At 39.1% G+C, this 13,797-nt stretch overlaps 1 protein-coding gene across 6 annotated transcripts in view; it reads right to left on the bottom strand.

Annotated features, from left to right (window-relative positions):
• LOC123506803 (COP9 signalosome complex subunit 5-like) overlaps positions 1–7,602 on the bottom strand; it is a 29,750-nt gene extending 22,148 nt beyond the window's left edge. For 2 of the 6 annotated variants that reach the window (XM_045259154.1, XM_045259155.1), the window contains exons 1-7: positions 7,520–7,602; positions 5,992–6,048; positions 3,703–3,890; positions 3,166–3,250; positions 2,622–2,771; positions 2,277–2,471; positions 1,763–1,960 (exon numbers count right to left, since the gene is read on the bottom strand). In XM_045259154.1, coding sequence (XP_045115089.1) covers positions 1,763–1,960; positions 2,277–2,471; positions 2,622–2,771; positions 3,166–3,250; positions 3,703–3,881 — 807 coding nt within the window. In that variant the 5' untranslated portion in view covers positions 3,882–3,890; positions 5,992–6,048; positions 7,520–7,602. Of the gene's footprint in view, positions 1–1,762; positions 1,961–2,276; positions 2,472–2,621; positions 2,772–3,165; positions 3,251–3,702; positions 3,909–5,986; positions 6,049–7,519 lie in introns of those variants that run through there. The other 4 variants (XM_045259153.1, XM_045259156.1, XM_045259159.1 and 1 more) reach the window with 3 other exon arrangements.
• Positions 7,603–13,797: the final 6,195 nt, after the last annotated feature.

Genomic DNA, 13,797 nt, shown 5'->3' on the forward strand with positions numbered 1-13,797 from the left:
TATGACCTCTGAGAGCAAAGTTATTGCATATAAAAAAAATTCATGGCAGAACCCGCCACTAAGAAATACCCCCCCGGGCTCCAATAACACCGCGCGCTCTCTCTCTCTCTCTCCTTTCGGGCATTTGAATTTGATGTAAAAGTAGGAACTTTTGCACTTTCATGTCAAGAAAATGCAAACTCAGATATATGAAATATGTAAAACAGGAAAAGAAAAAGAAACTACATATTACAAGTATTGTGGATTTCTATAATAATTGGAATCTGGCAACTCTTATTAGCAATGGGATTTACGTGACTTGGCCGACAAGCACAGTCCTGTAGAGGCAACCATGAGTGACACACACCAGGGCATTGCTCGAGGGGAATAGGCTACGTGAGGAGGTTTATGAACGTCGCTGTGAGGGTTGGTCTCTGTCTCCCAGATCACTATCAGAATCACTACTGGAGTCTTCACTTTCTTCAGTACCGAGTAACACTGACATAACATCACTCGGAGTACTGTTTCCTCCCTCCAGGTCACGGGGGTTACCAGATGTCGCCTCAAGATGGGAAAAGATGACCTATTGTGAGGGAACATATGTCTCAAGGCTCAAGCAGGCGACAGTGCAATTGTACCAAAACGTATGTTAAGGGTTAACGAATGTTCACACAACGAAATTTCGCTACAATGAACGTTTCCTTTTACTACCATCTGCTCATATAACAAACACCAAACTCGCTTTAATGAAATCTTATCCAGGTAATTTTTTCCAAGTTTGAAAGCGCTGTATACACCAGCGCCTCTCGTGGACAACACGCTCACCACTCCCTCCCTACCCTTCCCCGCTCTTAGTTCAAAACAAAAACAGGGTCCAGCACCAGTTCGTCATCTCATGCTCAACACGCCACCAAAACGCCCTGCAATCAGCCCTGCAATGTCGCCTAGCATTGCTAAGAAGACCAGGAAGTCTCTTACTCTCGAAGTGAAGCTGGATATTATTCATAGACACGAGACGAGAACACTAATAGTATTGCTCGCCACCATCTTGACTCCATCTACTGTCTCTACTATTTTCAAGTCAGCAGACTCTATTAAGAAGCCTGGTGAGACTGTATCTTCCTTGCAAGCTAAAAGAACCACCCGAACTCATTACTCTGCAGTGGATAAAATGGAAAGCCTTGTGGAAATGTGGTATATAAGTTTTGTGTGTGGTACAATGATGCACCTTTTGTTTACATTACACAAGTTGCCAGCTAGCGTCTTTCCTGCTCCACTTTCCCTTCCTTCATAAATTTAAGATCATCAACATTATAAAAGTTATTTACATACATCATGTTATGGGACAACACCCTCGCTATAATGGATTTTCATCTATTATAGCGAGGGTTTGTCCAGTCAGATTTTTTGTTTGTTATATTTGATGTCCAGTATATCGAGATCCTTTACATTGAAGGTTTATTGTATATATATATATATATATATATATATATATATATATATATATATATATATATATATATATATATATATATATATATATATCATCAAAATGGTAAAAAAAGATCTTACAGATGTGAAAGAAAATGTTGGTTACAAAATGGATTTGCAGTACCAGAACACTTAACCTAATGAAGGTCAGAAATAAATAAGAGGCTAAAGTACATGCAGAAGTATGCATACTAAACCAATGTGGAATATCTGGACAAAATAATGAACAAAAAAGATATCTTAACAGATAGATAACCATAATAGCCAATTTTTAAATAAAAGAAGCACTTACCGTTATGAGTGATGAGGAGCTCAGAGTATTTACCCAATACTTGTTCCAAAGGGAATCCAAAAGTTTTTTGTCTAGAGAGGATTTGAAGTATGAGATATCTAAGGAGTAATACTGCTTACAGTGGACACCAAAGTCTTCAATCTTGTTGAGAGGAATTGTTTGGTATTCTGAAGGGCCTTCATCAGGTGGTTTGTAACCCTGAAGGAGGTCATTAAAGGTTAGTTAATGTCAAATTCACCCATAATCATTCTATAGCTAAAACAAATGGCTTAATTCACAAAATAATAGTAAAACTCTCTTGTAAGTATTAAGTGTGCATATTAAATAAATATGATGTATTATTGTGGAGAGATTGCAGAGAGATTGAGAGGCATAAGTAACTATTACTTCATACTGTTCAGCACCAGTGATACTTTTTAAGGTTTTCACTTTGTTATTCAATCTAACATGACATATCAAGTTTGCTGATATCACTTGTGAACCAGTGCTCTATTTGAATAATAAAGAATCTTGCCTTGGGGTATGTCCTGAAGGCTCCAATGTTGACCTTCCCTGAACTAATGGTGCGAATAGGATCAATGACAATGGCTACAAAAGGTTCTTGGTAGTTTTGGTTCAGCATCTGAGTAGACACATCAATGCCAGACAGCCAACACCCATAACCAGGATGGCTATGATACCAACCAATCACATTTTCTTGGCGTCCAACCTGAAATTTAAGAAAGACTTTACTTCAACATTTGTTTACTGAAAATAATGCAATTTTAAAATCCATAAGCCTCATATCAACAAACACAATTCACAATTATACTACAAACAACTCCACTGTATAATAATCCCACTAAGGTGCAAGACAAACCTGCTTAGCAGCCTCCACATAGGCAGTCATATATTCATAGGCTTGGGCCTGAGCATTGACCCGTGTCTCTGTTCCTTCAACTGGCAGTGCAAATGAATCCATGACAATCATAGTTGGTCCATCCACTTTTCCAAGCATCAGACCCATCACCTGCAAGAGAAATGCATGTAAAACAAGACATGAAAAAATGTACACATTGTTGCCAAAAATCTTTCATACCATAAAACTTAGAAAGAGTTTGTAAAGACTAAAAAAAAATGGCTTCACTTAGCACAAAGCACATGGAAGTTGAAAGTAGACTTACGCATAGTAAGATAATCATTCATAAGTTTAGACCGCACAAGAATAAAACAATTTAAGTTCAGATTTCAAGATTAGAGTAAAAATTTAAAAACCAAACTTGTCAAAGACAATATGTAAGCAATTTACACACTTCTAATACTTACAAAGACACAATCATGGAACCTGTCTTTCAAAATTAAATTTGAGTTAAAACCTGGAAATCCATCCACTGAAATACAACATTGTTACATGAGAAACATACCTCAAGAGTGCCTCCAGACCGGGCATGCATCACCATCTTTAGCAGTGCCAGGGCTGAGATCTTGATCTGTTTGAAGAAGTGTGGGCTGAAAGAACCAAATATTAGTGTTTACAATTCTCATTAGTACATATTCTAGCTATTAGCACAAGCCTGCACTTTTGTTGACAATAAACAGTCATATAAAACAGTGTCATTTTCATTTGTCAAGAGCTGACAATAACCCTATGCAATCACTTCTGTCTGAAGATGTAGATGGAAAAAGATGATGGATCAATGCAAAAGTTGACACCATGTTCTAAAATCATGGACTTAACAGTTCATAGACTGCAACTACATAACTAACTGTAAGGAAAATAGGCAAAGTATCATCAGCATGGAATAATTTTAGTCCAGCATCACCAATGAATATGATATATAAGACGAAGAATGTAAGATATAGCATATGGTATAAAAGAAGACTCCAGTCTTACTTTCTAAAAAACACTTGCCACCATCTATTTATGATTTGCTAAACCACAAACAAAAAAGGCGACTCACTCTTTCTCCCATGGCTTAGCTTGGAGAATATCTTGCTGCTGTTTACCATCATACTGGTATATTTCATCAGCAGAATTAACAGATTCCATGTTGTTTGCCATCTCCCATGTGCGTTGAGCTATCTGTGACTGAGACATGCTGCTGGAGCTGCTGCCCTCACCTGTGCTAGATGATGCCATGACTACCACCTGAAAAAAAAATATAATCTATGGAAGTAAATAAAATAAAACAAAAATTAATTCAAATGAACTGATTAAATCAATTGAGTTTAACTAATTTAAACTTCAATGTAGCAGGATACTACTGCTATAAGATATCATCTGTGGGACACACACCCAAATCAGGACTACACTAATAAAAGAATGCCTTACTGATTGGCAGTTAATGCAAATAGGGAGGTCCACAAGATATTGAAATCCATGTTAATAACTTATAAAGTGTAGTTACAATTAAGTCTGAAAATTGTTTGGGTGTCTAATGTCTAATGACAAATATATACTTAAAATAGTTAATAGGATTTTAGGATGTGCATGACAATGACAACAGGCAGATGCACAACTATTTGCATGATTATTAGAAGCTTTAAGCTGAATGGAAGTACTGAAACTTTTTTTTCTAAATTTTCTCCCTGATGACGTGGCTGCTCCTGATTCAGTTTGGTCTTTCAAATCATCTCAGTATTTTAGCTAGCTACTAAAGTACCTTAGTAGTTCAAGTAGCTCAGTGACAAAGTCAGTACTTTTGGCCAGAAATTAATATTTACAGTCTGAAAATCAATGGGCTATGGTTATTTCAATAATCCCCGTCACCATCAATAGTTAGAAACACAGTCCAGTAATGGTCCAGTATAGCTCCATCATCTAATTTTTTTACTATTTTGTTCCAGACTTTTACAAAATTCATTACACACACACATATATATATATATATATATATATATATATATATATATATATATATATATATATATATATATATATATATATACATTAAGATTCTTTTCTTTCTTTTTTTTTTACGTCCGGTTTCCCTATTATATTAGGGCTAGGACGGTGCCTCCTGACAGAGGAGTCAGTTTTGGCATTTGGGAACCGTTACCCCGAGTGGATGCCCTTCCTAACCTCGGACCGTGGCCAGGATTCGAACCCGTGCGCTTGAGAACCCTGGGGCTCACAAAGCGCGCGCGGTCCCACTGCACCACGGCAGCCCCATATATATATACATTAAGATAATATGAAATAAATACCACCAACCCTCCACCCCGAACAAGCTTGGGGACCTATGGTAATAAAGGATTTTTGGGTGAGGTAAGACAAAAACAAGTATTTTCTGGGGAGTAAATTATCAGAATCGCCTAAAACATGGTAGATTTTGTAAAGCACAGTAGTAGAGGTTAGGTTAGGTTGAACATGTAAAGTGCAGCTGCAATCTTTTCCAATAGTTGTGATTTTTCAACATGGTGTGGAATTTTTCATACATCATTTGTGTTATTATGATTGCAAAATGTGCTTTATGGGTGCATTTAAAGTTATTCTCGTCACTTATTTGCCGTGTTTTTGGTGATTCTGATAATTTACTCCCTGAAAAATACCTGTCTTCATCTTATCCTACTTTGACACTATACACTTCCACAGGTCCCACTTGTTACGGATAGCACTAAAGAGTGTGGCAGAAATCTGAGATATTCTAGATCCAACAATGTAATTTTTTAGATGTTTTGTTAGGTTAGGCTAGGTTTATGTTTGGTTAAGTTAATATCCTAGTGGGGGCTAGGATAGGTTATTTTAGAACCCAGAATATTAAGTGGTGGGTGGTGGGAGAGGTTGGGAGGAATGTAGATGTATTATAGATAATTACCATTCCTCACACCCTAGACAAGATAACTGAGACAGGTACATCAACAGACAAATCTATAGCAATGATAAACAGAGGCCTAGAGACAATTACTAGTAAAAGGTAATCACTTAAGAAGAATAATAATAGATATGACTGGAGGTAATTATAGGGAAGTCAATCAATTCAACCAACAAACGTAACATCACAAACAAATAGGACTGGAGACAATATGGAGTAAGTCAATCAGAAAAAAGAAAGTTAAATCATTAAATTAGAGACGACTGCAGGCAATCAACAAAGAGAAGGGTAACAACATAGAGCACCCAAGATGTGTAGGTACAACAAACACCACCAAACTCAGGTTCACCAGCAATATCTCACTGTACAACACACTACGTGGCTAACACCGAGGAGACAGAAATCTGGTTAACCAAGGAAAGAAAGATACCTCACCCTTGCGTGGTTGTGCCTTCAGGTGGACCGTGGACACTGGACAGTGGACACGACAACCAGGGTTGCCAGGTCTGCGGCAGTATTCCCGCGCACTTTTACTCCAAAAAGAGCCCAAAACCCGCGGACCCCACCCTCCAAAAGAGCCCAAAAAGAGCCCAATATTTTATGAATAATATGCATGTTGTGTTAAAAACGAGAAAGGTAGAAAACGAGACATACTTTATTTAAACCTATAATAATAATAATAATAATAATAATAATAATAATAATAATAATAGTAATAATAGTAGTAGTAGTAGTAGTAGTAGTGGTGGTAGTAGTAGTAGTAGTAGTAGTAGTAGTAGTAGTAGTAGTAGTAGTAGTAGTAGTAACAGCAATATTAACGATTATATATATATATATATATATATATATATATATATATATATATATATATATATATATATATATATATATATATATGTACAGTGATATCTTATTCAACAGTTAATCTATATCAATATAGTTATCATCATCATTGTCAGCACTTGTGAAGTATATATCTTGTGTACATAATGACAGCATTTCCTCTGTGGGAAGAAACTTGTTACAGCATATGCTTTGTCTGTGCATAACACTTTGTCGGTGCTAACACTTTGTTCACGAGTGCCGTGCATTTTGTCCTGTGTAAGGATATATCCTTACCAGAAATGTCTTTTACCAGCTCACCCATGTGATCGATTGTCCTGATGCTGGAATGACATGCAATGTGAGCTGCTAACTTCAGCTCAGCAACTTTTCCATCACTAGTGACTTTTGTTCTTGATAACCCTGATTGAAACAGAGTCCTCATGTTAGAAAATGGAGCAGCATTTTCTTATGCTTTGCTGTCAGACCATGCTTGATAAGGTCAGTGTGATGGGCTCTGATCACAGTTTTGCAAAATTTGCAGGCTGCATGATTGTCATCGCCGGGTATACTCCTTATCCACGTCTTTAGCCCATCCTCTTGTTCCCACTCTTTACTGTACTTTTGCTGTATTTCGACCACTTGCTCATGTTCACTTGAGCGTACACACGTATGCACGTGGCCTGTATCCAGTATACTTGTATCTCCTCCAGGCAGGCTGAGGCAGCTACGAGGCTGAGAATAAACTGGCTGTGTTTCAGTGTGTGTGCTGTGAGGTGAATGTGGAAATTATGGGTGTGGCATGCAGGTGTTCAGGATGGGTGGCCTACGGGCTTAATGAGGTCATGCGGCCCTAGTAGTAATCCCCTTAGGGAGAGGAGAGACTTGTTCACACCCTTCTGCTGGCTGACCTGGCGCCACTCCTTATCATACGAGTGAGTCTACCCCCTGATTTGGTATGTCGGGAAGGCAAGAGTATATTATATATTTTCAAATATAAGTAGCCCAAAAAATAGCCCAACTGCGGTAAAAAGAGCCCAAAAAGCGCCAAACCGCGGAAACCATATTTTTCACGCCCAATACCATGAAAAAGAGCCCAATTGGGCGAGAAAACCACGGACCTGGCAACTCTGACGACAACTTTGCCTTGGCTTGGCTCAATGCCTTACAAAACATTCTTTGCAACGGCTCCTCCTTACAGTTTATATGATCATCTCATCTTAAAGTTTTCCCCTTCTTCCTATACTCCTCAGAGCTCTTCTTTGCTTAGTTTTGTGCTTAGAAATACAAAATAAAGAGTTTTCTGTAGGTAATTTGCTCCGTGGCTGCTGCTTTATCCCATTTTTTTTTTTTCTAATGATCAGTGGTTTATACTTGACCATGAATTTGTGACTATTTTTGTTACTATATAAGTTGGCTCTACCGTACGTCATTGGTCTCTTGCTGCTACCTAACTAACTACCGCAGTTGAATATTGACGTGACGAAACACAAGAAATTGGATGAAAGGAAGTGTTGATAATCGCATATTATTATCCTCATTATCATTTTTATTGATATTATTATTGTGGGAACATTAACACGAGTAGTTTCAAGACGTAATTTTCTTTTTCTCTCTCTCTCTCTCTCTCTCTCTCTCTCTCTCTCTCTCTTTTTTTTTGCTAGTACGCATACCTACGTACAGGGTGGGGCAAATCAAATGCCCGAGTTTTGATAGGCTATTAGGAAAAGTAAAACAATACTTAACATTAACACGAGTAGTTTCAAGACGTAATTTTCTTTTTTTTTCTCTCTCTCTCTCTCTCTCTTTTTTGCTAGTACGCATACCTACGTACAGGGTGGGGCAAATCAAATGCCCGAGTTTTGATAGGCTATTAGGAAAAGTAAAACAATACTTACAGAATTATTTGTTGTTTTATTCGAATGAGTATACAATGCCGTTTGTGTGATCACTTTTTGAAGATGGCATCGGGAAGGTGGTGGCCATCTGTATAGCGATGCACTGTTGAAGGCGATGTCTGAAGTTTTCGGCTGCTCTTCGGCACATCTCAAGGGGTATTGCAGTGATTTCCTCCCGAATTCACATCTTCAATTCTTCCAAATTGTGGGGCCGACTTCAGAGCACTTTCTCCTTGAGATATTCCCACAGGAAAAAGTCGCAAATGCTCAAATCAGGTGAGCGTGGGGGCCATTCGACATCACCCTCCGAGAGACGAGGCGTGCTGGGAACATCTGTCGCAATTTGACCATTGCAACTTGAGCAGTGTGGGGTGTTGCTCCATCTTGTTGGAACCAGATGTCTCCAAGATTTGTTTCCTCACTTAATTCTTCCAATTTCGGTTCAAAAAAGTCTTCCAACATCGCAAGATAACGTTGAGAGTTGACGGTGACAGATCTTCCATTCTCCTCAAAGAAATAAGGTCCAATTACCGCAAATTTGGAAACTGAACACCAAACAGTGACTTTAGGGGAATGGAGCGGTGAAGTCGGCCACACAATTTGTAAGAACTGAAGATGTGAATTCGGGAGGAAATCGCTGCAATACCCCTTGTGATGTGCCGAAGAACAGCCGAAAACTTCAGACATCGCCTTCAACAGTGCATCACTATACAGATGGCCACCATCTTCCCGATGCCATCTTCAAAAAGTGATCACACAAACGGCATTGTATACTCATTCGAATAAAACAACAAATAATTCTGTAAGTATTGTTTTACTTTTCCTAATAGCGTATCAAAACTCGAGCATTTGATTTGCCCCACCCTGTATAATTCTTTCAGTCCTGCACGGGGACTGGCAAGTAGGCCTTTTGTTCTAGTTTTATGTTGCCCTTGGCCAGCTTTACCATCTTAAATAAAAAGGAAAAATAAGTGAAAAGGGCTGCGCAGAATTCGCTATCTTGAGTAATCGAAAGTCCGATTACTAGCTTGGCCTGGTGGATTCTTGGGATTCGTATCCTTCATGAATCTACTTGTCCCCGAGATTCTTCCGGTTAGCGTTTCAGCTGAGTCAGTTTAGCGTCGCACAGCAGCGTCAGGTGAGGTAGCGATGTGCTGTTGTGTGTAGCGTACGGGAAATGAGGCTAAATTTTCACCATTACAGCCATGCCTTCACCATGGCGTGTTGTGAGGAGGAAGAAGAGGTAAGTAAAAACAGCTTTGTGAAAATCTGAGTTTTTGTTATGTATGTACTTACAGAGTTATTTATAATTGTATTGCTGAACATGACGAAACTACTGTAATAGTGGGGCGGGCAGCTATAGCTAGTGCTATAGGATCGGGTTTATTATTTATGTTTTCTCGATCCGTGAAGTGTGTATTGTTTCATCCTGCCGTTTTTTGGGAAGCAAGGGAAGGAAAGGCATAATAATAAGTACGTATGAAATTATGCATCTATGTAATGTATTTATAGAGGTGTTCGAAAATTAGTTTTGAAATGTGGTAGGACGTACAAGACCGCTTCGTTTGATGGGGAAGTCAGCAAGGTTTTCTGTCTCCTAAGATGTTTGTTTGGTGTTTGTATGAAGGGTATTTGACGCTTTTTTCACGTTTTTTTTTTTTTTTTTTTTGAGTGCGTTGGTTAGTGTTATGATTCTGTCGTGTTGTTTGATTTTCCTCGTGATCTGCTATATCCCGTCACCATGGCGTGTTGTGCTGCGCGAGAGGAGGTAAGAATAAGTTTTTGTGCCTCGAAGAATTCACATCTATCACGTATTTATGGAGTTTTCTCATTATTATTATATATATATATATTTTTTTAAGTGGCACTGGGAGTAGTGGTTAGCACGCTCAGCTCACAATCGAGAGGGCCCGGGTTCGAGTCCCGGGAAGAGACGAGGCAAATGGGCAAGCTCTTAATGTGTAGCCTCTGTTCACCTAGCTGTAAATAGGTATGCGATATAGCTCGAGGGGATGTGGCCTCGCTTTCCCGGTGTGTGGAGTGTGTTGTGGTCTCAGTCCTACCCGAAGATCAGTCTGTGAGCTCTGAGCTCGCTCCGTAATGGGGAAGGATGGCTGGTTGACCATCAGGTGACCGTACACATACACACACACACACGTACCGCGTAGTGTAGCACACTCGGCTCACACCTGAGAAGGCCCAGGTTTGAGTCCTGGGCGCGGCAAGGCAAATGGGCAAACCTCGTTATGTGTAGCCCCTGTTCACCTAGCAGTAAGTAGGTACGGGATGTAATTGGAGGGGTTGTTGCCTCGCTTTCCCGGTGTGTGGAGTGTGCTGTGGTCTCAGTCCTACCCGAAGATCGTCTATGATCTCTCAGCTCGCTCTGTAATGGGGAGGCTGGCTAGCTGGATCATGGTACAATAACTTTTTGATAGGTAGACGCACGAGAACATTATTGGAACCACCAGCTGACTCAGTGACGTCATCCGGTCGTGTAAACAACTCCATATCTTTGAGTGAGTGTACACGTGTGGCAGAATTTGATCTTGGATTGTATGTTTCATGTGTCTTAATATTAATTTCTTATTGTTAGTATGGGCAGAGCTAGACCTTGTGCAGTGTATGGATGCACGCCTGCTAAGTTTAATAATTTTAGATATTATAGATTCCCCAAGAACAAGACCATCGCAAGACAGTGGCTCCAAAAATGCTATCGTGCTGACACAGTAAACGTAAATAATGCCGTGATTTGTGAGCAACATTTTAGTTCTGCCCAAATTAAGCGCAATTTGAAATATGAGTTATTAGGTTCCCCAGTTCCAAAGAGTTGGAGGGATCTAAAAACTGAGGCAGTCCCTGATCAAAATCTGCCATTCCGTGGACACGATAATGGAAGTGGCCTTTCTGCAGAAAATACAGGTAAGGAAACTTAGATTTACTGGCTGAATCTGATCAGTTTCAACACTCCAAATTAGAAATTGTATAATCTGCTTATGCCTAATGAACGAAATTAGTTCTACTAGTAGCCTAGACCTATAGTCTGACCAGCTTTAATTTACGGCCATGGGGGGGCGAGCGTCTATGTACAGTGTTGCCACGTTTTCACTACTGTTGTTCTGTTAATCTCTCTCTCTTACTAAAGAATCAAAGGTAAGCAGAGAGTCATTTATAATTGTATATATATATATATATATATATATATATATATATATATATATATATATATATATATATATATATATAAGTGAGTAGCACGAGGTCAGTCACGTCACCACCACAATGTGTCAAGGCCACCAGCTGGGTGTGGAAGAGTTGCCGCTCACAAGTGAATAAGGCTTTTTTTTTTTTCACTTAGGTATTGGCATATACCTACTATTTTGTAAAAATAGAAACTACACATTAGCTTGGCTTACGAATTATGAATGCGATTATGCCTCACCCTTGAAATTACTGTAAAAGCCAGTAAATGTGAGCATTTTATCTTATAATTATAGCAACATCTGGTACTACAAGGTGAGGCTATTCGGCCTGGCCAGGCTGGGTTCATCAGTATTGCCGCCACTCACAAGACTTCTACTATTTTTTTTTTTACTTTGGATAATAGATTATTTCTTTTTTCCATGCTCATTATCTTATATCTGTAACGCTGATATTATTACACACCCTAAACATACGCTAAGTACCATTATAAGTTACTACAGTTGATATCAGCAACACTGTTGAATATGTATGCCATGTTTGTATGGTACTATATAGTTTTTTTTATGCATATGATGGTTACTGTTGATTCAGCCATCTATATACACAAGTCAAAATTTTATACATCTGAATTGATGGTGTTTGCGATGCCTTGTACACCAATAACTTCCATTTCACATCGCATTTTTTGGAAACGTGGCAGAACTGTAGAGATACCCTCGCCCCACCATAGCCGTAAATTAAGCCCGGTCAGACTATAGTCCATAATTTACAGGCTATGCCAGCCTTACAGGCTACTGACTGTACCATGGTACAATAACTCTTTGATGTCTCTCGTTATTGTACCATGGGTTTACACTCAAGAATAAAGTATCTATATGAAGTGTGAATAGTTTAGGGCCGATGCAAGCTAAAGGAATGGATTGCCACGTTTAAATAGCGGTATGCACTCATGGTCCATTCATATTACATGCATTTCAATGGCTTACGGTCTCCACTGAAATGGATTTAGTATGTGACAGCACCGTAAACAGAGCGTGACCGTCCCTGTATAGTGTGGATCTCCTTTAGACTCATACGTGCATTAGCCTTTAGCCTCTTGTAGTTTTATATGTAAAGAGAACAGTGAGGTGCTGAGGAAGACGACGAAGGTACGTACATGAAGGCGAAGAGGATAAGAGGAAATCAATGTGCATTATGCAATTATGCATAATGTATATGGCTTGAAAAATCTACTAACAATGTTTTTGAGCCACATCTACTAGGCCAGGGGTGTCAAACTCAAATTCTCAGTGGGCCAAAATTAAGCAGTGAAGTAAAGTCATGGGCCAAACTCAATATTTATTGAAAAATTAACTGCAACTGATATGTAATGTTTAACCTTTTCATATGGAAACAAACTTTAGTTTTGCTTAAACACAGAATCTGGTATTAATTTCTTATTTAAATAAATAAATAAAGTATGTCTCTCCTCCTCCTCCTTTCAAGTTCCTTTTTGAAGTAAACCTTTTTCAAAGCCAACAACAAAAGAACCAAAAATAATAATGTCATTTAATAAAAATCCAACATTTCAACTATTAACAGACCCTGCCTTGCAGTAGAAAAGTGCATAAGAAACAGATATATTCAAGCTCAGTTTGCTACACTCTGATTTACTCTGCACATTGGTCTGAGCCAGATACCTGGCATCTTTTTTTAGATGCAAGTTCATCAATGTCTGGGGTCAGGTTCTGAGCTGAGGAAAGCCTCAGGACGGAGTAAAGGTGTTCATCAGTGAGTCGACTTCTGTGAGGTGTTTTGTTCACCTTCATCAGAGAGAACAGTTGTTCACATAGATATGTGCTGCCGAACATTGAGAACATCTGAGCAGCTTGGGTGCGTAATTGAGGCATTGTGTCGGGGAGGAAACATGGAAACCGCGCAGCACCAACAGAGTCATAATTTGATTTGAGCACGTCTTTACACTGGAGTTCAATTAGCTCCATTTGGAGGCTGGTTGGTGCGCTTTCCACGTCGATTGCAAACGGGTTACTGAGCAGTTCAAATCTCCCTTTCTGAGCCTCAAAGTCGGCAAATCGCCGGGAAAACTCGGCGCTGAGCGCGTTGATTTTGTCAACTGGAGTGTACTATGGCAATTAAAAAGGATTAGAGATCGCCTGACCCTTTTAGGACTATACCACCCAACCACCACCCACTCTCTCTCTCTCTCTCTCTCTCTCTCTCTCTCTCTCTCTGCATAATTTTGTAGAAAAGGGTAAAGAAAACTCCCAAAAAACTTTCTATACGTTGTATAAAAGTTTTTTCTCTCGGCTGTGTCCACCAC

This window comes from Portunus trituberculatus, chromosome 20 (genome assembly GCF_017591435.1).
Source record: "Portunus trituberculatus isolate SZX2019 chromosome 20, ASM1759143v1, whole genome shotgun sequence".
Classification (NCBI taxonomy): Eukaryota; Metazoa; Arthropoda; class Malacostraca; order Decapoda; family Portunidae; genus Portunus; species Portunus trituberculatus.